The 24475-nt window shown below is 48.4% G+C and overlaps 1 protein-coding gene across 1 annotated transcript in view; it reads left to right on the forward strand.

Moving 5' to 3' along the window:
- SMC1B (structural maintenance of chromosomes 1B) overlaps window positions 1-24475 on the forward strand; it is a 512286-nt gene that overhangs the window by 22519 nt on the left and 465292 nt on the right. The window contains exons 3-4 of the mRNA XM_082255760.1: window positions 12869-12981; window positions 13066-13269. Of these exons, the coding sequence (XP_082111886.1) occupies window positions 12869-12981; window positions 13066-13269 (317 nt within the window). The remainder of the gene's footprint in view (window positions 1-12868; window positions 12982-13065; window positions 13270-24475) is intronic.

The following is a 24475-nucleotide window of genomic DNA, read 5'->3' on the forward strand; positions in this document are numbered from 1 at the left end:
CAATCACTGTACGGACTCTGCAAGAGTTCAGTTGGAACATTAATTTCAAAAAATCTACCCTGGTGTCATCCTTAAAACTGGATTATCTGGGCATAACTCTGGACTTCGCTTTGGCGATGGCTTTTCTTCCCCCGGACAAATTGCAAAAGTTGCAGGGGGCGATTCGTCTGTTGTTGGCCAGCAATCTGTCTTTTCTGTGGACTTGCATGTGGGCCTTGGGTCTGATGGTGTTTGCTCAGTTCCACACGAGACCCTTACAAAAGGAGATTCTTCTTAAATGGAACAAAGATCCACAATCTTTGGACACTTTGATTTGGTTGAGTCACAACACAAAGACTGCCCTACTGTGGTGGCTTCACTCGTTAGCATTATGCCAGGTCCGTCCTTCCACTCTATGGGACTGTGGTAACCACAGATGCCAGCTTGTCCGACTGGGGTGGAGTGCTGGGGAAGCTGTGTGTCCAGGGGTCCTGGACAGAAGAAGAGTCCAGACTTCCGATCAATTTTCTGGAACTCAGAGCGATAAAGCTTTGCCTGAGTCACTGGACAAATCGTTTAGGGTTGTCCAGTCCGGATTCAATCGGACAATGCCAAGGCTTTGCCTTACATCAATTATCAAGGGGACACCAAGAGTGTCTTGGCGGCCTGGGAGGTGGTCCAGATCCTAAAATGGGCGGAAAAGTTTCTGCAGTGCACATTCCTGGTGTGGAAAACTGGCAGTCGGATTTCCGAAGGTTCAGAGGTTTGTAGCCAGGTCGTGGGTTCCTCTGGCCGACGCCACAGACGCAGTGGTGGCTCCTTATCGGCTAAACTATGCTTTCCCTCCGCTGAAACTCCTTCTGCGGCTTCTGTGCAGAATAGAGGTGGAAGGAATTCCGGTCATTATGGTGGCTGGTAAGGTTAGTTGCTAATTCTCCTTGGAGACTTCGTCTCAGGGAAGATCTGCTGTGTCAAGGGCCGATCTTTCATCCTGCTTTACAGTCTCTGGCTTTAACAGCTTGGCTGCTTGAAGGATAGAGGTATTTCTGACTCTGTGATTCTGACACTGTTGAAGGCCAGAAAGTCTACTTCTAGGAAAAAAAGAAGAGATTTGTTTTGGGACTTTTAGGCTCCGTTCACATGTAGGCGTTTTTGGGCGTTTTTGGAGCGTTTTTCTGCTCGCTGATCAGCTCTCAAAACGCCCAACAAGACAAATCCCATTCATTGCAATGACCCCTGTTCACATCTGAGCGTTTTGACGCCCTAAGGAAAACGCCCAACGCTCAAAAAAGTACTTGAGCTTCTTTTTGGGCAGATCACAGGCGTTTTGTCCCATAGACCTCAATGTAAAGTGATATTTGGCATTTCACAGGCGTTTTACAAGCGTTTAGTTGCTCCTGATCAGCTCAAACAGCACAACTCTCCACCCAGCTCTCCACCCCCTTGGCATGCCTCTGCTGTGAGCACATTTTCCTGAAACATGGAGAACAGCAGTTAGGCAGTTTAGGTGACCGTAGCCTGCTGCCATACCAGGGTGACCGTAATGTAGTTTAGGTGAACTGACTCTGCTATGCCAGGGTGACCGAACTCTTCCATGCCAAGGTGACCGTAACGAAGTTTAGGTGAACTGACTCTGCTATGCCAGGGTGACCAAACTCTTCCATGCCAAGGTGACCGTAACGAAGTTTAGGTGAACTGACTCTGCTATGCCAGGGTGACCAAACTCTTCCATGCCAAGGTGACCGTAACGAAGTTTAGGTGAACTGACTCTGCTATGCCAGGGTGACCAAACTCTTCCATGCCAAGGTGACCGTAACGAAGTTTAGGTGAACTGACTCTGCTATGCCAGGGTGACCAAACTCTTCCATGCCAAGGTGACCGTAACGAAGTTTAGGTGAACTGACTCTACTATGCCAGGGTGACCAAACTCTTCCATGCCAAGGTGACCGTAATGTAGTTTAGGGTAAATTGACTCTGCTATGCCAAGGTGACCGTAATGTAGATATATATATGGAATCAAAAAACACCATTTTGAAGCCCTAAAACCCAATAAATGCCCCTAAAAAGTGCCTAGGGTTCTGGATCATGCCCCAGGGACTATGAATCAGGCAAAAAAAAGTTCTTAAAAATTGTCGTTTTTGATAGAAAGCCAATTATTAAAAAAAAAAAAAAAAAAAAAAAGATTTCTTTGGATTTAGTTTTAATTTTAGTTTCTGGGGGGTCTAAAAAGGGTACCTGTGAAGTTTCAGCTCTGTAGCATGTCCAGAACCATAAAAAAAAAAGATCATGCAGAAGAGGAGGTCCCTGGGAGGTCCAATGCAGAGGAGGAGGTCCCTGGGAGGTTCCTTTGCAAATGTTGTAAAAAAAACACTCTGCTTTTCCATTGGTCACCAAAAACACCTGTTAAAAACGCCCAAAAAAAACGCCTGTAAAACGCTTGCAAAAACGCCTATAAAAATGCCTGTAAAACGCCTGAAAAACGATAAACGCCTGAAAAACGCCAACGCCTACATGTGAATGGAGCCTTAAGGTGCAGACACAAATGTAAATAATGAAGAAAAAAAAACATTTTTAGTATAAACAATTTTACACATTTTATTTATACAAAAATGACAAACATTGTTTTTTTAAAAGCACATAAAAGAAAAGAGTGAAAAAGAAACTTGGTAATGTCAGCTATGAGCTGTGGTTCGGGCAATTAGTTTACCTGGCGGCTACTGAATCTTTCAGGAAATCTGACTTTTTGTCCTCACTGAAGGTCCTCGAAAGGGATTGGCTGCGTCTGCTGCGACCATATCCAGGTGGATCAGATAAACGGTGGTACAGGCTTATTCACTGAAGGGTCAGGTTCCTCCTTTCACTTTTTGAAGGCGCATTCTACTAGGGCGCGGAGTGCCTCTTGGGGCTTTTTGCCATCTGGCGTCAGTGATGCAAGTTTGCAAGGCGGCAACTTGGTCGTCTGTGCAAACTTTAACTAAATTCTACAAAGTAGATGTGTTGGCATCTTCGGATGATTCTTTTGCCTGCAAGGTTTTGCAGTCTGCTGTTTAAAAGAGAAAGTTTTCTCTTTGGTGTATGTTTTCTGGGTGAGCTCCAGTTGTTCCTGGTTGAGCACTGTTCACTGGTTGGCTAAGTTTAGCCTTTGGGGAATTACGTTAGTTTCTGCATTTTTGGTTTTCCCACCCCTCATGCAAATACTGCTTTGGGACGTCCCAATAGTCAAGAAGAATATGGAGCTGCGTCTGTCAATGAACAATAGAGAAAACTGGATTTTTGGCTTACTGTAAAATCCTTTTCTCTGAAGTTCATTGAAAGACGCAGCACCTGCCCCTCTAATTATGAGTGGGATGGAGTTTTTTCTTCAAAACACAGCTTGCAACAAAACTGAATCCTATAGCAGAGTGTGTGTGGTAGGGCTGGGCGATAAATCGATTTAATCGATTTATCGATTTTTTAGTTAGAAACGTTTTTTTTTTTGTAAACTCGAGTTTTTTTGTACAATACTTTTTTCTCCCTTGCAGCCGAACTCCCCACCGCCGCGCCTGGATGTGACGTCAGCTGCGGGGCGGGCGGTGCGTCTGTACAGACCGGGGCTGCGGTGCGCTGTGATAGGTAAAGTCTCCCCGGGCCTCGATGTGACGTCAGCTGCCGGGAGAGGAAGCGGGCGGTGCGTCTGTACAGGCGCACCGCCCGCTTCCTCTCTCGGCAGCTGACGTCACATCCAGGCCGGGGAGACTGTACCTATCACAGCGCGCCGCAGCCCCGGCCTGTACAGACGCACCGCCCGCCCCGCAGCTGACGTCACATCTGGGCGCGGCGGTGGGGAGTTCGGTGGTTGCACAAAAACGAGCCCAAACACAGACTTGCCAGGCATAGCCTATATGAGAAGAAAAAGACTTCTAGAAAACAACGTAAAGAAAGGAAAAACAGAATGAAGAAAGTCAGGGGCACAGCCAAAGCAAGCGTGGGTGCTGGTAAAAAGAAGGACTAAAGGATCCCAAGATGAACTATCGGAAGATTGTACTTTATTCCAGGATCTTGTAATTAAAATTATAAAAATTGAAAAATAAAAAATAAAAAAATTGAAGAAAAAAGTATTGTACAAAAAACTTGAGTTTTAAAAAAAAAAAACGTTTCAAATTAAACTAAACGTTACTGGGGAGTTTGGTTCCTGTGCGGCGGGCTAGGAGCTGGCTGGAGCCCAGGCCCAGGGTGTGTGTAGTTACGCGGGGCCCGGGGGGTTGGCTGCACAAGGCAGAAAAAACTATTGTAGAAAAAACTCAAATTTTTTAAAAAAAAAATAGTTTCAAAGTCAAACTAAAAAAGGTGGCCGGTTACTGTGGACTCGTTCTCTGGACTGTACCTATCGCAGCGCAGCCCCTGTACAGACGCACCGCCCGCAGCTGACGTCACAACATCCAGGCGCGGCAGTGGTCCGTCAGAGTCAGACACACATATACAGCGCTTCTCCTTCCTCAGTCCTCCCTCAAATCAGTGAGCTCTCCTCCCTCCCCGCTCAGCGCGACGCCCCCGCGTCTTCTTTTACTGTCTAATGTCTAGTAGTCTATTGTTTTGGGATTCTACGCATTTTAACTCTTGAGGAGTTAAAATGGCAATAAAGTTGCACTTTTGACACTATATCTGATGTCTGAAGTCATTTTTTAAGTGCATTGGAAAAAAAATCGAATCGAAACTCGAATTTTTCTTTAAAAATCGAAGATTTTTTTTTTAGGCAAAATCGCCCAGCCCTAGGTGTGGGTATATGCCTGCAGGGACAGCCTCATAGGCATGGTAAAATGTTTTACTGCCTAGTGTCCTACTCCTGTAGGGGGCAGCATAACCCAATGGTCAAGAAGAATATGGTGCTATGTCTGTCGCTGGACTTCAGAGAAAACGATTTTACGGTAAATACATTTTTTTTCTTCTTTTATTACTTTGTTCCTGTGAGGACTACAATAAAGTGCTGGACTGGGCAACGAACTGAATAATATAGATCCTTAGGGTCCCCCCAGTCCAGCCAGTGAGTGTGTGCAGACCGCAGCTCCGTGCTAGGTTGGCCGTGACATAGCCCCACTGGATGGGGGCTGGCCTGCGAGTAAAAAATTTCTCCTGAGGACGCTTACAAACTGTCTTCGGCCTGAGTCGCAGCATTTCCTTCTGGCCAACAGCCCCCAGATTACGATGGAATGGTGTCCTGTCCAAAGCGTTGCCCACCCTGTTCCTGGTAGGGTAAGTAGCTGTCCCCCCACTACCCCTGGAGGGTTATGGGGTGGACGTGGGCCCCTCCCTGGGATGGTCGGACCTCCGGTTCCCCTCCCTTCCCCCCAGCCACTTTAAAATTTTGGTCACTGTGGGTTTTTCACCCCCCCCCTCCCAGTGAGGTAATTAGCTGGCTTTGCCACATGCTCTTAAGGGGGGCTGGTTGGAGTTGCTGCTGACTGACTGGGTTTTCCTGGTGTGCAACGGGGGGGGGGGGTTAGCAGGGTTCTCTGCTATCCTGGGGGTTGTTGACTAGGGAAGGGATGTCCTCTGGGCTCCCTGCGGCAGTTGTTGGGCTGGAGGAGCAGATGGTTTTACCATCTGTGGGAATGTGCCTCACGTGGCCGGATCCGGTCAAAAATTTAGGCCGCGGCTTTGCGGCCTACTCGTCGGAACCTATGTGAGGTGGCCCCTGTGAGGATGGCTGAAGCCACTGCCTCCCGTTTAGGCATCCGCCTTCCCCACCACTGCCTCTGGGTGGTAGCCTCCGCTTGGGCTCGTGTCTTGGCGGCTGGGTGCCCTAAAAAATTTAGGTTGCGGCCTGCTGGTCCATATGGTCAGCTTGGCGCCTACCTTGGGCTGGGTGGCGCTGTGGGGGCACTCCATTTTTAATGTGGGGCACCTGCCTTGTTTTAGCGGGGGGACCCCACCTCCGCTTTGCGGCGGACGGCCTGCTTTTAAGGGGGCCATGTCCTATTATGTCCTCTATGGAGGGCTTAGAGGGCGACCCCCTTGTTTTTTGAGGGGTCCAAAAGGTAGTCCTTTGCCTGCCTCCCCTTTGCGGAATCGCAGTCGGCGGCCTTCCTAAATTATGTTTTCGGGGTGAGCTCAGTGTATAGCGACACTACTGGGTAGGCGTTCACGCACCCTGAGTGCTCAGATAGTGAGGATGATTCCTCTGCTCTTCTAGCCACGCTTTAATAGGAGCTGGTGGATGCACTGTGTCAGTGCGTGAAACTTTAAAAATGGAGGTTGCGGCTGAGGCCACGTCAGAGGCACTGGTTCTTTTTGGCACCCACAGGCCCTCAAAAGCGGCGAGGGTGTTCCTCTTTCCGCTTACCTTGACAACTTTGTCACTAACAGTGGGGTTGTCCAAAACGCAGTGGTTGCTAGGCGTTTTTTGCTTGAGGTATCCTTATGAGGATTTACTGCGTAAAAGGTGGACGGTCTCACCTGTAGTGGACTCGCCAGTTTCCAGGTCAAATTGAGTTCCCTTCATCCCAGTTGAGTAGTCTCCAACCTTTACAGGTCCAGCTAATAAGAGGGCGGATTCTCTGGCACCACATATGTGCGCTATGGCTGGTAGTTAGTATTTACCTGGTGTCGCAAACTGACCGAGTGGGCTAAGCTGTTATGCTAGGACCTGGGGGGAGAATAGCTTCCCCCTGTCTTTGTGGAGCTGGCAGACCGGTTGGTCCAGGGGTACAGTTTGTCTGTGATGCCTCTTTGGATGCGGCTCCTTTTGATTTCTAGGCTGTCTGTATCAGCAGTGCTCCTTCGGTGTATTGTCTGGTTGAAATGCTGATCTGTGGACTAAACTTCTAATAAGGCCTTATCTGATCTCCCTCTTGTAGGGTGTTGCCTGTTTGGAGCTTCCTTGGATGACATTGTTAAAGTGGAGTTCCACCCTAAAATGATACTTACCTCCATCTTCTCGCTCCGGGTCACCTGAAAAACAAATGAATAATTGCATTTTTTTTTTTTTTTACTTGCCTCGTAGAGAAGAAAATATACTTACCTTACTTCCTTCTTCCTCCCCTCAGCAGCCACGGCCCGTCATCACTTCCTGGCTTTGCAATGATTCCTGGGAGCTGAACGTCATCGCTCCCAGGAATCATTGTGCCTGCACCGGCCCCGACTTTAGTTCCGGAAGCCCAGAAGCTGTGGAGGGATGACGCGCATGCACCGGAAGTGACGTCGGGGCCGGTGCAGTGCATCGTGGGACCGAAGAAGACGGAAGAGGACACAGAAGAGGATCGCGCTGGCTTCAAGCTGCCCCCACACCTGAGATGGCAATACTTTTTCAAGGTAAGTATTTGTCCTAAAAGGTAAGTGCAACCCGGGACAGATCAGAGGCTAGCCATTGTGGAATGTACTAGCCCTGACTGTCCCGGGGGTTTTTTTATTAAAAAAAAGTATTCCAGGGTGGAACTCCGCTTTAAGGGTCTCACGGGTGGAAGAGTACGCTTCTTCCGAAGGCTACCCATTTCAGAACATTTTCAAGGTTTTTTTTTTTTTTTTTTTTTTTTACTCAAACCTCTTTACGGGAAGGAAGGCAAGGTATGTCCAATTCTGGACCTCAAGGTACTAAGCTGCTTTGTGCAAGTACAGAAGTTCTGAATGGAGTCCATTCACATAGTAGTGGCGTCCCTACATCAGGGGGATTTCTTCTTGCTTCTTGCGACATCAAGGACGCCAACCTGCACATTCTAATATGTGCAGGTCGCCAGCACGCTTCCTGCGTTTTTGCCGTGGACAAGGAGCATTATCAGTTTGTGGCGCTGACCTTTGGTCTCACCTCTGCACCTCAGGTCTTCACAGGAGTGTTGGCCCTGGTGCTGGCATTTTCTTTTGATTCAGCGGGGGATCACAGTACTGGGGTACCTGGATGAACTTCTTCTGTGAGCGGAGTCTGCAACTGCTCTGTACTACTGGAGATTGCTCTGCGAACTTTGAGGGAGTTCGTGGGATCCTCAACATTAAGGAGTCTGCTTTGGTTCTGTCCACAACAAAAAATATTGCATATCTAGGTCTGACTCTGGACTCCTCTGGAAAAACTCCAGACGTGGCAGGAAGTAATTCAGCTTCTGTTGTTCAGCAGACAGTCATCTCTCCGGGCTTGCATGCGCATGCTGGGCCAGAGGGTGTCCACCCACGAGGAGGTCTGTTTGCACGTTCCACACAAGATCTCTGCTAAAGAGATTCTGGTGAAATGGGTCCAGAATCCACGGTTTCTAGAGGTGGCTTCGCTCTCTGGCACTTCGACAGGGAAAATCCTTCTCCTGTATTGGACGGTTGTCTCCATGGATGCCAGCCTGTTCGGGTGGGGAGGTGTCCTCAGCGCAGACAAACTTAGGGGGTCTGGACTCTGGCAGAGCCCAGACTGCCGATTTAGTGTACTGGAACGCCAGGCGATCAGACTTTGTTTGGCTCATTGGTCGTCTTCAGGGGTGTCCGGTACAAATTTATTCGGACAATGCCACAGGTGTGGTCTATGTCAATCACCAAGGTGGCACAAGAAGTGTCCTGCCAGCTCGGTAAGTAGCTGGCATTCTAAGGTGGGCTCACTGATTCGTTCCAGCCCTCTCACGACTCCTGTGCAGGATTTAAGTATAAGGGATTCCGGTCATTCTAGTGGCTCCAGACTGGGTCTCGCCGGTCTTGGTATGCCGATTTGGTACGGCTGGTCGCCAATGCTCCTTGGGGACTTCCTCTCAGGGAGGATCCGCTGTCCCAGTGACCAATCTTCCATCCTCCTTTACAGTCGCTGGCTTAAACGGCCTGGCCAGATGCTGAAGGGTGGAGGTTTGTTTGAATTGGTGATTCCTAAGCTGTTAAAAGCTTGGAAATCTGCCTCTAGGAAGTTCTACCATCGTACGTGGAAGACGTACATTGCGTGTTGTGAGTCTCTTGGGGTTCATCCTCGCTCCTTCTCGGTGGATCTGATCTTAACCTTCCTTCAATGGGGGGTTGAACAAAAATTGGCCTTGAGTACTATTTCTTCAGGGTGTTCAACATTTGGTTCCTTCAGTGCAGCTCCGTTGCCGCCCCGGAATCTTAATGTGGTGCTTTCAGCTCTACTGAAGCTTCTCTTTGAAAATTTTCATGAGGTTTCCCTGCTTACATTGCCCCAGAAGGTGGCCTCCTTTGGTGGCTATAACCCCTCATGCAGGGTGTTTGAACTGAAGGCATTATTCTGCCGTTCACCTTATGGTGCTTCACAAGGATAAGGTGGTGCTTTGCCTCTGTCCGTCATTCCTTCCTAAGGTGGTCTCTGACTGTCATTTGAATGAAGACATTGTGTTGCCTTCCCTGTGTCACAGGCCTAAACATCTGAAGGAAATTGCCTTGCATGTCTTGAATGCGGTCCAGGCAGTTAGGGTGAACCTGGTAGCTACGGAGTCTTTTAGGAAGTCAGACTCTCTATTTGCGCTCCCGGTGGACCTCTCAAAGGCTTCTTCTGCGACCATTTCCAGATGGATCAGACGGTGGTTTTTAGGCCCATTGCATCAGGGGTCAGGTTCTTCCTTTCCCTGTTTAGGCGAACTCTACTAGGGTGCACTGCTTAGTGTCTCCTGGACTTTCCGTCTTCAAGTGTCAGTGATGCAGGTTTTGAAAGGCAGGCACCTGGTTGTCGGTGCACACTTTTACAAAGTTTTTTGTTAAAGTTGTTGTGGTTGTCTGCAGATGCTTCTTTTGGCTGTAAGGTTTTGCTGACTGCGGTTTAGAGGACCTGGTCCTCTGAGGGTGTATTGTTTTTTCAGATGAGCTCCAGTTGTTTATGGTTGAGCTTTATGTTACCTGGTTGGCTATGGTTAGCCTTGGGATTTTTTTTCTGATGTTTTCCCACCCCTCATGTTTCACACTGCTTTGGGATTTTCCAATGGTTAAGAAGGATCAGGAGCTGTGTCCGTTAATAAACAAAATTAGAAAATGTGATTTTTGACTTAATGTAAAATCCATTTCTCTGATGTTCATTGACGGACACAGCTCCCACCCCTCTGTGGAGTTATAATTCTCCTGACACTGCTTGTAACAAAACTGAGAATGGATGTATACCCCCTAGGACTGCCCATAGGTGTGGTCAAGCTTTTTGCTGCCTAGTATCCTAATCCTGTAGGGGGCAGTATAACCCAATGGTTAAGAAGAATCAGGAGCTGTGTCCGTCAATGAACAAAAAATCCCATTATTCCTGCCACTGCATATATGCGTTGTGTAGTCAGCAAGGAGTTAATAACTATGTTCAAATACAATTTTGTGTGTATGTATATGTATGTGTGTATGTATGTATGCATATAAGTATGTATATATACATGTGTGTATACACACATATACATATAGTGCCTTGCGAAAGTATTCGGCCCCCTTGAACTTTGTGACCATTTGCCACATTTCAGGCTTCAAACATAAGATCTAAAACTGTAATTTTTTGTGAAGAATCAACAAGTGGGACACAATCATGAAGTGGATCGAAATTTATTGGATATTTCAAACTTTTTTAACAAATAAAAAACTGAAAAATTGGGCGTGCAAAATTATTCAGCCCCCTTAAGTTAATACTTTGTAGTGCCTTCTTTTGCTGCGATTACAGCTGTAAGTTGCTTGGGGTAGGTCTCTATCAGTTTTGCACATCAAGAGACTGAAATTTTTGCCCATTCCTCCTTGCAAAACAGCTCGAAGCTCAGTGAGGTTGGACGGAGAGCGTCTGTGAACAGCAGTTTTCAGTTCTTTCCATAGATTCTCGATTGGATTCAGGTCTGGACTTTGACTTGGCCATTCTAACACCTGGATATGTTTATTTGTGAACCATTCCATTGTAGATTTTGCTTTATGTTTTGAAACATTGTCTTGTTGGAAGACAAATCTCCGTCCCAGTCTCAGGTCTTTTGCAGACTCCATCACGTTTTCTTCCAGAATGGTCCTGTATTTGGCTCCATCCATCTTCCCATCAATTTTAACCATCTTCCCTGTCCCTGCTGAAGAAAAGCAGGCCCAAACCATGATGCTGCCACCACCATGTTTGACAGTGGGGATGGTGTGTTCAGGGTGATGAGCTGTGTTGCTTTTACGCCAAACATAACGTTTTGCATTGTTGCCAAAAAGTTTGATTTTGGTTTCATCTGACCAGAGCACCTTCTTCCACATGTTTGGTGTGTCTCCCAGGTGGCTTGTGGCAAACTTTAAAAGACACTTTTTATGGATATCTTTAAGAAATGGCTTTTTTCTTGCCACTCTTCCATAAAGGCCAGATATGTGCAGTATACGAGTGATTGTTGTCCTATGGACAGAGTCTCCCACCTCAGCTGTAGATCTCTGCAGTTCATCCAGAGTGATCGTGGGCCTCTTGGCTGCATCTCTGATCAGTCTTCTTGTATGATCTGAAAGTTTAGAAGGACGGCCAGGTCTTTCGTAGATTTGCAGTGGTCTGATACTCGTTCCATTTCAATATTATCGCTTGCACAGTGCTCCTTGGGATGTTTAAAGCTTGGGAAATCTTTTTGTATCCAAATCCGGCTTTAAACTTCTCCACAACAGTATCTCGGACCTGCCTGGTGTGTTCCTTGTTCTTCATGATGCTCTCTGCGCTTTAAACGGACCTCTGAGACCATCACAGTGCATTTATACGGAGACTTGATTACACACAGGTGGATTCTATTTATCATCATTAGTCATTTAGGTCAACATTGGATCATTCAGAGATCCTCACTGAACTTCTGGAGAGAGTTTGCTGCACTAAAATTAAAGGGGCTGAATAATTTTGCACGCCCAATTTTTCAGTTTTTTATTTATTTCGTTCCACTTCATGATTGTGTCCCACTTGTTGATTCTTCACAAAAAATTAGTTTTATCTTTTATGTTTAAAGCCTGAAATGTGGCAAAAGGTCGCAAAGTTCAAGGGGGCCGAATACTTTCACAAGGCACTGTGTGTGTGTGTGTGTATGTATATATGTGTGTGTATATAATATATATATATATAATATTTTTTTTTTTTAGTGCCATATTTAAAGGAGAAATGGGGCCAAAGCTCTTTTGGTCTTACTTATCGTGTGGGTCACATGAGTGCACTTAATTTTGCACTCCTGTGACCCATATTCACTTGGCTGATGTCACTCGGCCAAATGTCAGGATCTATACAGATGCCTGACCAGCAGCTAGCTTGGCTTTTTAGCGTGCTGTTGAGAGCCTGAGCCAGCCAGTGAGAGCTGTAGGAGGACAGCAGAGAGCTGGTGATTGACAGTGAACTCTCTGCTCACCGAAGACCAATTAACTGAGCGATCAGCTATCTTTACTTGCTCAGTTCTTGGTCTTAGAGCCGATAGAAGACAGATGCTGCATCCACCTAGGTGAGTAGAATTGTTTTATTTAAATCTCGCCCTTCTCTTTTAAGGTCCCCTGTTCTACAGCTTTTGTCATTTTATGATGGAACTCTTAGAGCGGCCCCTTACCACTTCTTTAGCAGTCCCCCACTGCCTCTTCTTCCAAGTGCTCCCATAGAAAGCCCTGTGCTATGGGGGCACACGTGCAGGCATGCTCCTGAGCCAGGCTGTGTGCATCTATAGACACGGTGCAGTCAAACCCTGTGCTCCCTTCTAACAGGTTTTGGCTGACATCAACAGGAGTCTATGGCTCCCTCTGCTTTCAGTGATGCCTGTGAATCCAGGAAGAGAGGAGAGCACAGCTTCCAGCAGGGGCAGCTGGATCATGAGTGGTCTCAGGTAAGTGTTAAGGGGGTCCATCCGATGGGCAGAAAAAGTAGTGTGACTGTTTTTTTTACCTTTAATACAGGGAATGCATTAAGGTTTTATAACCTTTTGCCTTAATAACCACTTTAATCACTATAGACTATAGGAAGTAAACAGTTTATGCTTCCACAACTGACCTTTTTGTGCTTTAACTAAATTTTTGCCAGGGGGCTCTACAGAATATCGACTCAATGACACACCAATAGGACGTTCAGCATATGTTCTGGAGCTTGAAAAAATTGGAATAATTTCAAAGGCCAGAAATTGCCTCATATTCCAGGTAAATCAATTTATTCTGCCTGATGTTAAATATCAAAGTTGTTTATAGGAGCAGATATTTGATTAGTCTGTTTTGTTTCACCAGGGTGAGGTGGAATCAATTGCAGTGAAGAAACCTAAAGAAAGAACACAACTTTTTGAGCAAATAAGCAACTCATCAGAACTAGCAGAAGAATATGAGCAAAAGAAAAAAAAAATGTTACAGGCTGAGGAAGATGCACAGTTCTGTTATAATAAGAGGAAAAATGTGGCATTCGAAAGAAAGCATGCCAAGATAGAGAAGGAAGAGGTCAGTGCTGGTTGTTTGTTTAAAGATGAGCAAACCTTTTCCAAAAAAGGATGTGTGTGATCTACCTGCTCTTCCCTGAAACCGGCATCATGACCTTGTATCTTTCCTGCAGACTGGGTGAATGAATTATTGTAGTTATTGAATGGTAAATGCCCTATTTTATTAGGGAGTAAAGGGAAGACATGAATAGAGAATTTTTCATGTTAAACTGTTGTTAGACAGAGTTCACACCACATGCAATCTAGTGCGATTTTTTTTTTTTTTTCTTCTGCATCAAAAACGCATGGATAGTAGGTAATAGGGTTTCTTTATTGTTCATTGACGGACGCAGTTCTCTCTGATTCATATCAGTAGGGTAATACTGCCCCCACAGGAGTAGGACACTAGGCAGAAAAAAGTTCTGGCTATGCCTATGGGCAGTCCCGGGGGGCACACCCTCTCTCTTCCTGCATAGGATGCTGGTTTTAATCTGCCTAGTCAGGAGTAAGGACCTAGTTCCTTGCTGGGATCTTTGGTCCTGGCATAGAAGTAAATTTCTTATGTAGATTTTTTCAGCTAGTCATTTTTTCTCCGGATCGTTTTTCCTGTGAGATCTAGAAATTATGCCTGGCTGGGCGATAGACTGGACCCCGATATCCAGTGGTTCCCCCCAGTCTGGCCATCGAGCGCGTGCAGGCCTTAGCTCCGCGCTGGGTCGGCTGTGACATAGTCCCACTGGACGGGGACTGGCCCCGGGAGTTAAACGTCTCGCCAGGACGCACAGCCCCCTACTCCGGTGGCGTGGGGTCCTGTCATGGGATGGCGCCCACCTCTGTTGGTGCTGGTGAGTAAACGTTCCCCCCCCTTCCCTGGCGGATTTTGGGGTGGACGCAGGCCCTCTCTCTGGGATGGCCGGACCCTCCCTCGTGGGGGAATGTTTGGGCTTACCTGAGGCTGGGGCCCAGTGTGCAGGCCGCATGGGGGGGCCGGGGGAGTGCACCGTCTGCGGCGCTCGACCGATCCTGAGGGGGGACCTTGGTGGGGTTTTCTGCAGTGGATGGTGTGGTTGGGCGTTTGGGGGGTCCCCCTGTGGGTCCCGATTACCGCGATGCCTGCGCGGGCCGCCATTTTGTTGTAGCCTCTGTCTGCTTCTATGGGGGCGGCCATCTTGGTACACCGGTTTTCACCCATTTTGCGGTAGATTTTTTGCTGTGGAGGCCGGTGGGAGTGTCTGGAGGACAGTGTGTCATGAGGGTGGTCTCTTCCTCTCTGTGGGTGTCTGTTAGCGCGTGCCTGACCGCCGGCGGGCGCTTTAGCACTGTGGGGCCGCTTAAAAAAAAAAAATTTGCTGGCGGGTTCCTCAGGTTCAGTATGGACCCTGCAAAGCCATTTGTTCCCACCTGACCCCCTCACAGAGGCCGCAGGGCCTTCTGGATCTCCACTGTCCGTCGATGCCTTTTCGGCAGTTCGGGAAGCATTTGGGCCCGGGTGAAGTTGGTAGGTGCGCTGACGTTTCTCCGCCTACCCCTGCCTCATCTGATGTCTTGGAGTCTGAGTCTGGCTCAGCCGCCGCAGACATGGGGTCTCCCTGCCGGGTCGGTTACCTCGCACCCTGTCTCGTCGGATGATGAGGATGACATTTCTACCTCCCCTGCCACGACAGGCACTGGTGGATGCACTGGCTATTTCAGTGCTTGACACCCTGCCATTTGGGGGTAGCAGCGGCAGCTGCGCCTGGGGCGCAGGTGGCATCTGGCACTTACATGCCATCTGGAGCTGCTCATTTTGCTGGCTGCTCATGTAGGAGGTGACTGTCTTGAGACGTTTCCCTGGAGTGTCAAAGCGGCCGTTAGACGTTGCCCTTGTGGGGAGTCTCTGGTACAGAGGACTGTTCCGCCTTTGGTGGACATACGGTCTCTAGCTGAATGGGACTACCGTTGTTCCAGTGGAGAAATTCCCGTCCCTTAAGGACTTGGGGGATAGGATGGCGCAGGCTGTGGCCTGCAATCTGTACTCCCTAGCGTAGTCTGCACTGGGAGCAGTGTTTATTTTCCCTTGCCACTCAGACTCTGCTTGTTGGGCGGAGTTCCACCGCCGTGACTCTGTGTGGGGCATGTCCCTCTTGCCCTGGGGGAGCTGTTGGACCAGCTGGCACAGGGGCTGCAAATTGTTTGCGATGCCGCGCTGGTCGATGCTCCCTTGTAGGGGTCACCTTGTCGTTTTCGGCGGTGGTTGTCCAGCGTCTGCTTGACTGTAGTGTTGGTCTGCGGATCAAACTTCTACGACGGTCTTAATGGATCTTCCTGTTCAGGGGGATCGCCTGTTTGGCGCTGCCCTGGATGACAGTATATAAGGGTCTCACGGGGGGAAGAGTGTTTTCTTCCACAGGCTAACAAGGGTAAGGGCCTTCGTCTAAGTCGGGGTTCCTCCCTTTTGGCTCCCAAACAGTTTCTTCGTCCCTCGGGCGAAGTCCTTCCATACTTCCGCGTGTGTTTCCAAACGACCCTGGTCTGGAGAACATGAGATCTTTTTTCCAGACCTGCGGACTTGGCCTACTCGGCCTGAAGGTGCTTCCTCACCCTTCTAGGGAGTGGGGGGTTCCCTTGTTGGTCGAGGGCCTGCGGCTGGCCCGGATCCCAGGCTGCTGGATTCAGGAGGTCATGCGGTCCAGTTGCAAGATCGAGTCCCGATCTGTTTTTTTCTGGTAGGGTTTCTTCCCTTCCAATGTACGGTTGTCCCCGGATTGCTTACTGGCGCTCTGTGGGGCAGTTCAGGCTCTGGTTCAACAAGCTGGACCAACTGTTCCTTTGATGGTTCCATGCAAATCAAAAATTCAAGTTGGTATCGGTTCGCACAGGGGTGGCTTCCCTGCATCAGGGGGATTCCTGGCCTCCATAGACATCAAGCTGCCTACCTTCATATCCTGTTATGTTCAAGACACCTACGGGTTCTTGCCATTTTTTCCCGTGGGGAAGGATCTCTATCGCTTTTTGGCATTGCCATTGGGTCTCGCTTATGCTACTAGGGTCTTCACAAAGGTGTGGCTCCGGTCCTGGCGCTGTTGCGGCAGCAGGGCGTATCGGTCCAGGGTTCCTGGCCGATCTGCTTCTCCGTTTGGAGTCTCCTACGGTGCTGACAAACGGATTTGGAAGTCACCACGAGAACTCTGGAGGAGTTCAGGTGGGTTCTGAACCTTCAGAAGTCATCCATGGTCCCATCCATGAGAATGGACTATCTAGGACGTTCTTTGGACTCTCAATCAGGGTGTTTTCTTCCTCCGGGGAAAAAACTCTTGGAACTTCGGACTGCGGTTCATGTCCCGCACATGGTCGTCCCTTCGGACCTGTATTCGAGTTCTGGGACTGATGGTGCCGTCTTTCGCTCAATCCCTTTCGGGGATCCCCCAGAAGGCGATCCCTCTCAATGGGACTAGAATCCAAACTCTCTGGACTTTTGGATCCAGCTGTGCTGGCTGACCAGGGAGTCTTGAGCTGGAATCCTTCCTCCCCTTTTTCCTGAACACTTATCACCGCGGATGCAAGCCTGTCTGGGTGGGAAGGCTCGGATGGTTTTCTGCTTCGGGAGTATGGTCCCTGGAGGATCCAGGTTACCGATGTCCTGGGACTGAGAGCGATCTGGCTTTGCCTGGTTTACTGGTTGCTGCTGCCCGGTGCACGTTCAATCGACTACTCCACAACCGTGGCCTATGTCATTCACCAAGGGGGCACCAAGGGTGTCCTTGCGGCATTGGTTGTGTCAATTCTTTGTTGGGCAGTGCGCCTTGTTCCAGCTCTTCCGCTGTTCCCTTTTCAGGTGTGGAAACCTTGGCGGGCGGATTGCCTCAGTCGACAAGCCTTGGATGCAGGGGAATTGTCACTTCATCCAGGGGTGTTTCAGCAGTTGTGCTTTCGTTGGGGGCACTCCAGACGTGGACCTGTTGGCGTCGCATCTACAGGATAGTGCTGTGGTTTGTGGCCCGCTCCCGGGACCCTCTGGCGGGTGCAGTGGTGGCACCATGGGTTCTGTCATGGGCAAGAACATTCGCTAGGTTGAACTTGAACGATGCCGTGGAGTTAAGCATGGTCACCTGCGCACGGCTGCCGCCGGCATGGTCGTGTGTACGTGCTCACAGATGGGCCAAGGTCAGTCTCAGCTGCGGTCTGCCTTTCCTCCTCCCAAGTTGCTGCCAAGAATTTTTTTCAGGATCGAGGTGGAAGGGATTCCCGTCTTTCTCGTGGCTCCAGACGGGCCTCGCCGAGCTTGGTACGCTGGCCTGGTCAGGCTGGCCGCAGACGTTCCTTGGAGAATTCCTCTCAGGGAGGAGTTATTGTCTCCAGGGCCCATTTCCCGTCCGACTCTGCGGTCGCTGACTTTGCCAACTTGGCTGTTTAATGCCAGGTGCTGAAGGACTAGGGTTTGGCTGCTTCAGTGATTCCCACCCTACTTGACGCGTGGGAAGCGACTTCTGGGGTGATTTTGTATATTATGTGGGCTCCCCTTCTCTCTTACTCGGTGGCCCGGATCTTTGCTTCCTTCAATGGGGGTTTGATCACAAGTTGGCCTTGAGTACTGTCAAGGGCAGGGTTGGTACGGTCCTGGAAAACCTGGAAAAGTTTTGGAATTTGTAGATGACATTTTCCAGGCCTGGAAAGGTCATGGAAACTTAGGAAACACACTAAGGTTTTGGAAAAGTCATGGAATTATTTACTGTGGAGGAGCGGGGAGCGGCGGATTCTTAATTATTTTAATTTATTATTTTATTCCCTAATGTTATTTTATTGCCAGTGCCACATACTATTTACTTCGCCTTCCGGGTCCGCCCTGTCACTGGCCAGCAGCAGCCGAGGAGATGATCGTGAACCAATCAGGCAGCGGGGAGGGCAGGCCGCGGTTTGCCTGGAGACACTGTGACTGGCCAGCAGCAGCAATAACAGCCGGGAGATAACAAACCAATCACAGGCAGCGGAAGCGTCACTGGAGGGCGGGCCGGCCGCATGAACGTGATGACGCGGAAGGGGCCGGTAACCGTTTCGGTTACCGCACCCCCTCGTCATCGCGTTCATGCGGCCGGCCCGCCCTCCAGTGTCGCTTCCGCTGCCTGTGATTGGTTTATCTCCCGGCTTTTATTGCTGCTGCTGGCCAGTCACAGTGTCTCCAGGCAAACCGCGGCCAGCCCTCCCCGCTGCCTGATTGGTTCACGATCATCTCCTCGGCTGCTGCTGGCCAGTGACTGACAGTAAGGGCAAACTGCGGACCCGGAAGGACACCTACCTGTACCAGTGCTATACGCTGAATGTAAAAATGCGCCCCCCCCCCCAGTGTTCTTTAGCCCCCCCCCAGTATTCTTTAGCCCCCCCCAGTGTTCTTTAGCCCCCCCCCCAGTGTTCTTTAGCCCCCCCCCAGTGTTCTTTAGCCCCCCCCAGTGTTCTTTAGCCCCCCCAGTGTTCTTTAGGTCCCCCCCAGTGTTCTTTAGGTCCCCCCCGTGCTCTTAGCCCCCCCCCCCGGTGCTCTTCGGCTCCCCACAGTGCTTTTCATCTCTCCCCCCCCCCCATGCTTTCTGGCTCCCCCAGTGCTCTCCAGCTCCCTGGCTCCCCCCTCAGTGATTTCCAGTTCCCCCCAGACAGTGCTCTCCAGTCCCCCCCTCTCCCCCTGTGCTCTCCATCCCCCTGGTTTTCCATGCCCCCCCATGCCTTCCAACCCCCCTGCAATGCTTTCCAAACCCCCCCTTAATTCTCTCCAGTCCCCCACCCCCGTGCACTTCAGCTCCTCCAGTGCTCTCTGCTTCCCCTGTGCTCTTCTATCTTCTATCATGTCCGCAGCCTCTGACTACCTCCTGTATCATGTCCGCAGCCTCTGACTACCTCCTGTATTATGTCCGCAGCCTCTGACTACCTCCTGTATTATGTCCGCAGCCTCTGACCACCTCCTGTATCATGTCTGCAGCCTCTGACCACCTCCTGTATCATGTCCGAAGCCTCTGACCACCTCCTGTATCATTTCCGCAGCCTCTGACCACCTCCTGTATCATGTCTGCAGCCTCTGACCACCTCCTGTATAATATCCGCAGCCTCTGACCACCTCCTGAATCATGTCTGCAGTCTCTGACCTTCTCTTGTATCATGTCCGCAGCCTCTGACCACCTCCTGTATCATGTCCGCAGCCTCTGACTACTTCCTGTATCATGTCCGCAGCCTCTGACCTTCTCCTGTATTATGTCCGCTAAATGTACAGTGTGTGTCATAAAACGTTTGACATTTCGAACATGGGAGAGGCAGCGCTGTCTAGCCACGCTAAAGGTGCGTGCTTGACAGCTTCCAATCCGATCGCTGGCTTTTTCACCCGTGCGCCTGAAGTGACACCAACTCCCAGCTGCGGCAGCGGTGCTTCCATCTCATCCTCTGTAAAACAAGGGACCATTTTGAGTCACTCTGTATCCAGAAACGAAACCCTAACTGCAGAGTTACTGTACACTACAAAGATTGTCATTTATTTTAGTAAAAATATGCTGGGTGTGACATGGATTTTCTTCTTATTTAACATGCATACATAGACATTTCATGAAACATTAGGTCATGAATATTTACGTGAAGTCATGGAAAATTGGTGAAAATGTGTATGAACCCTGCAAGGGTCGGGGTTCAGTTTTGGCAATTTTCTTCCAAAGGCCACTGGCCACCCATTCCCTGGTGCGTAGCTTTATCCAGGGGTGCGACACTTGGCACCTCCGATGCCACCGGTGCCACTTTGGGACCTTAATTTGGTGCTGTCTTTCGAAGGCCGTTGGCCGCCTGTGCCCTGGTGCGGGACTTCTTCCAGGGGGTGCGACACTTGGTGCTTCTGGTGCGACCTCCGTCACCCACTGGGGACCTTGATTTGGTGCAGTCGGTTCTTTTAGACCCTCTGTTTGCGAGTATTTGAGGGTATCCCCTTGATTACCTTATTACAGAAGGTGGCTTTCTTGGTTGCTGTCACTCTGCGTGCAGGTGTCGGCACTGGCAACATTGTCCCGTCGTTCTCCCTATATGTTGATCATGGGGCCAAGTGGTACTTCGTCCGGATCCGTCCTTCCCTCCGAAGGTGGTTTCTGATGTTCACTTGCACGGGGACATTATATTCCCATCTTGTGTCCTGAGCCCTCACATCCTAAGGAATGTGCATTGCTTACTCTGTTTAGAGTGCGGGCACTCCAGGTGTACTTGGCGACTACGGACTCTTTTCGTGAGTCAGGCTTGCTCTCTGTACTTACGGATGGCCGTGAACTGGACTGCCTGCTTCTGCTGCGTCTATTCCCGGATGGATTGGAGAGTCGTGGTGCAGGTTTGTTCAATTAGGAGTCAGGTCCTACCTTTCCCTGTTTCGGCACGTTCTACTTGGGTGCCTAGTGCTTCTGGGCTTTTTCGCCTTGTGGGCATCTGTGCTTCAGGTTGCAAGTCGGCTACCTGGTTGTCTGCTCATACCTTTACCACGTTTTATAAGGTGGATGTGCTGGCATCTGCAGATGCCTCTTTTCGGCCACAAGGTTTTTTTGCTGGCTGCTGTTTGGAGGGCTTTTAGCCTTCCTTGAGGGTGTTTACTGTTTGTTTTCAGGTGGGCCTCATCTTTTGTTCTGATAAGTCCTATGTTGCCTGATCGGCTATGTTTGGCCTTGGGGACTTGTTCTTTTTTGCTGTTTCCACCCCTCATTTTATGGCACTGCTTTGGGACATCCTTCTGGTTTGAATCGAAGAGAACTGCGTCCGGCAATGAACGATAGAGAAAACTGGATTTTTGACTTAGCGTAAAAGCCTTGTCTCTTAAGTTCATTGACAGACGCAGTACCCGCCCTCTATTTTGAGTTGGGTTGGTGTTACTTTTCTGACACTGCTTTGATACAAAACTGACGTCCTATGCAGGAAGAGAGAGGGTGTACCCTCCAGGACTGCCCATAGGCGTAGCCAGAATTTTTTTCTGCCTAGTGTCCTACTCCTGTTGGGTGCAGTATTACCCTACTGATATGAATCGGAGAGAACTGCATCCGTCAATGAACTTAAAAGAAAAGGATTAAAAGGTAAGTCAAAAATCCTTTTTTTTGGTAGCATAGTTCACACCAGTGTGGGCAGTTCCAGTGCGCTCTAGTTCCGTAAAAATAAAGTAAAACATACATTTTTTTTCCTGCGCTGTAGCGTGTTAAAACGCATAAAAACCGCACTGGAACGTACCGAAGTGCACCAAAAACGCACTGGAGCACACAAGTCCTTGTTTAAGTTAGGAAAAAAGAGGGGGAAAAATGCACTGGACTGCAGCAAAAAACGCACTGGAAGGCAAAAAAAACGCATCCTAGAACGCATCTGGACTGTGTTTCTATGGTGTGAACTGACCTTTAATCCATTATTGACCAGGTTCTCACAAGCAATGCTGGTATTTACTGTGCCATTTTTTTTTTTAAATTGGTTAGAGTAGAGGTGTGCTGCAGTCAAGGCTAAATAAGGGATAGTGTCCAATAGAATTCAGTGTAGAGGTAGCTTATACTAACGACCTTTGGCAAGGTCCTCAGGATAGAAAACCTTTTTAAAGTGAAAGGCACCGGCCTCAGTTCTGATCAGCGGGGAATTCGCTTACAGATCCCCTGCTAATAAGAGCAGAGCGGGTATATGACAGGTCTGTGTCTGTGTCCATTCACTTTCTGCAGAGTGGACATGGACACAGCCTGCTCTGCTCTATGGACGACTGGGTGTAAACAGACTCTACTGTCCGTTTACACCTGACTACCTCCGATCCTGTCTGTCTATTCGGGGAACAGATCGCCTTCTGTTTGTTTTTAGTGGACTGGTTTGGTTCGGAGGTAGGCACAAGTTTGTGTATACCCACCGGTCCATAGGGATGAATGGACCTTTTGATCAGGTCCGCCTGAAAAACTGACAGGCAGACCTGATCAGAAGGGTCATGTGAAAGGGGCCAAAGAGTGCCAAACTGTAGTTTGTCACAGTAAAAGATTCTTAGAATAAAAACCAGTGTGTTTCAGGTGTTATGCCGAAGGCCCTTCTCATAACTAAAATGTCTTCTCTTGCTAAATTTTATCCCTAATTTACCACTTCCTTACCGCTGGACGTCATAAAGCCAGGGCCAGATATAATTTTTTTTCAGCCAGCGATTCCTTCACCATAAGAAGAATCATAGTGGCTGTTCAGCTACTTTATTGTTCTTACAGGCGGTTGGAGGGAACATCCCCCCCCCTCCCGCAGCCCTCCGGTGCTTCTACCAGCTCGTTCGTGCAATTGGCGAGCCGGAGAAGGAATCGGCCGCCGGCGGAAGTACACCATAGAGACTACCAATGACCAGGTTGTCCCCGGCAGTCTCTTTGACACTCAGAGGCCCAGGTGCGACGTGATGAAGTCACGCCCGGCCTGGCAGTTTTCAATACTGCCCTGATCTCGGCTAAATAGCCGAAATCTTTTTTTTTTTTTTTTTTTTTATTTCATGCTTTCCAGCCTGTAGGAGAAATCTGAGGTCTTATTGATCCAGATCTCCCCCATAAAGAGGAGCTGTCTTTCACTATTCCTATTACAAGGGATGTTTACATTCCTTGTAATAGGAATAAAAGTGATAAAAAAAAAAGTCAAATATTAAAGGGAAAGTGTAAAAAATAAACAATATAAAAAAAATGTAAAGTGCACGCGTGCAGAAGCAAACGCATGCGTACGTCGCGGTCACATATGTAAATGGCGTTCAATCCTTACATGTGAGGTATTGCCACATGCGTTAGAGCGAGAGCAGCAATTCTAGCCCAAGACCTCCACTGTAACTCTAAACTGGTAACCTGTAAACATTTTTAAAGCGTCACCAATAGAGATTTTTTAAGTACTGAAGTTTGCCGTCATTCCACGAGTGTGCGCAATTTTAAAGCGTGACATTTTGGGTATCTATTTACTCGGCGTTACATCATCTTTCACAGTATAGAAAAAAATTGGGCTAACTTTATTGTTTTTTTTTTTTTAATTTATGAAACAGTTTTTTTTCCCAAAAAAACGCGTTTGAAAATTTCTGCACAAATACTGTGACATAAAAAGTTGCAATGACCGCCATTTTATTCCCTAGGGTCTCTGCTAAAAATAAAATATATGTTTGGGGGTTCCGAGTAATTTTCTAGCAAAAAAATTATGATTTTTATATGTATAAGCAGAGTGCCAGAAATGGCCCGTTAAAGAAGGGGCTAAGTGGGTCTGTATAACTCCTAAAATGCATTGGCTGCTTTAATAACAATTTTTATTATAAGTAAAGAAACATGTTTTATATGTTTGGAGATTAGATGCTTATAACACTATATCAATGGCATGTTACAAAAATTGAATGTAATATACGCATACAATTGTGAATGTTTTTAAACCTTATACTATTAAAATGAACAGCTTTATACACTTTACAAGACCAGTGAGCTCTGGTCTATGTTTTATAGATGATCACAAATCTAGTACATGGGCAGAAGGGTACTGGGATGTTTTGTTTTTAGAGTCTCTTGGGATATTGGTCAGTCATTAAACAGTTTGATGTGATATTTTTCCTTTGGAATTCTGAGTGCCAGCAAAATCATTATGTACGTAATTCTCTGCCTGTGTGCTGACCCTGTGCATACCATTAAGTTGCCAAATACACAAGCCTTTGCTGGCCAGTGAGGTTTAGGCACTATATTACTGAGTGACTGAGGGGGAGGCCTTTCGTGTTGACAGAGAATAGTGCATAGTTCTATCTTAAACAGATTGTGATGTTCAGCATACAGCTTGAATACACAATTTAGGAGGTCTGTTATACCAAAATAATTGATTTCAAGATTTGAACTCACTGCCTGCAACTTCAGCAGTGTTATTTGATTAAATTAGACCTTGACAGACTCGCTTACATTTATGCCTCGTTTCCACTGAGCAGAACGGTTCGGATCGGGACAGATAGGAAGGGTGATAATGGTCCGGTCTATTCAGTTGAGCGTTTCCACTGCAAGTCGGACCTCCAGGGTCCATGCGGGGCGTACACCAAATGCCTAGCGTGGCGTCACACTAGTGCGACAACAGACGTGACGCTACAAACGACAACGACAACAACAACAACAACAATGGAGGTCATCCAGCAGCTCATCTTTGCTCTACTTGGCTTTTGGTTCTTAGTAATCATAATACAATGCACACAGTGTGAGAGAAGGTTACGAGCGGCAAAGCGAAACACAGCAGAAAAGAGAAGAAAACTTTTGGCTTGGGTC

This window comes from Pelophylax lessonae, assembly GCF_965119305.1.
Source record: "Pelophylax lessonae genome assembly, chromosome: 4".
Classification (NCBI taxonomy): domain Eukaryota; kingdom Metazoa; phylum Chordata; class Amphibia; order Anura; family Ranidae; genus Pelophylax; species Pelophylax lessonae.